The sequence below is a fragment of the Cystoisospora suis genome (genome assembly GCF_002600585.1).
Source record: "Cystoisospora suis strain Wien I chromosome Unknown contig_3317, whole genome shotgun sequence".
NCBI classification, from domain to species: Eukaryota; Apicomplexa; class Conoidasida; order Eucoccidiorida; family Sarcocystidae; genus Cystoisospora; species Cystoisospora suis.
In genome coordinates this window covers 1-266 of record NW_027156112.1, presented here as the reverse complement: position 1 = coordinate 266, position 266 = coordinate 1, and the positions used below count along the sequence as shown (strand labels likewise).

The 266-nt window shown below is 58.3% G+C and overlaps 1 protein-coding gene across 1 annotated transcript; it reads left to right on the top strand.

The window, feature by feature from the left end:
* Positions 1–56: 56 nt before the first annotated feature.
* On the top strand, positions 57–255 carry CSUI_006529 (uncharacterized protein; the record flags this gene model as incomplete). Its single annotated transcript, XM_068066685.1, has 1 exon — positions 57–255. The coding sequence occupies exon 1, from the start codon at positions 127–129 to the stop codon at positions 253–255; it is 129 nt and encodes a 42-aa protein (XP_067921339.1). The 5' UTR covers positions 57–126.
* Between the last annotated feature and the right edge of the window lie 11 nt (positions 256–266).

Here is a 266-nt window from a genome sequence, read left to right as displayed (position 1 = left end):
GTGTGGGTAGCGAGGTACGGGTGGGTGTATATCGCATGGAGACCTTTGCGTGGTGGGTGGCGATGAGTGGTAGTGAGTAGAGCTAGGTGGGGTGGTTTGGGCGGGTGCCGCCGGGTGTGTAGCTCAATGGTAGAGCAGCCGACTGCAGATCGGCAGGTTCATGGTTCAATTCCGTGCGCGCCCTTTGTTGTGGTGGTTATTTCGGACTGGTGGGCATTGTATAGTGGGTCTGCGAAGGTTGTGGAGTGTGGGTAGCGAGGTACGGG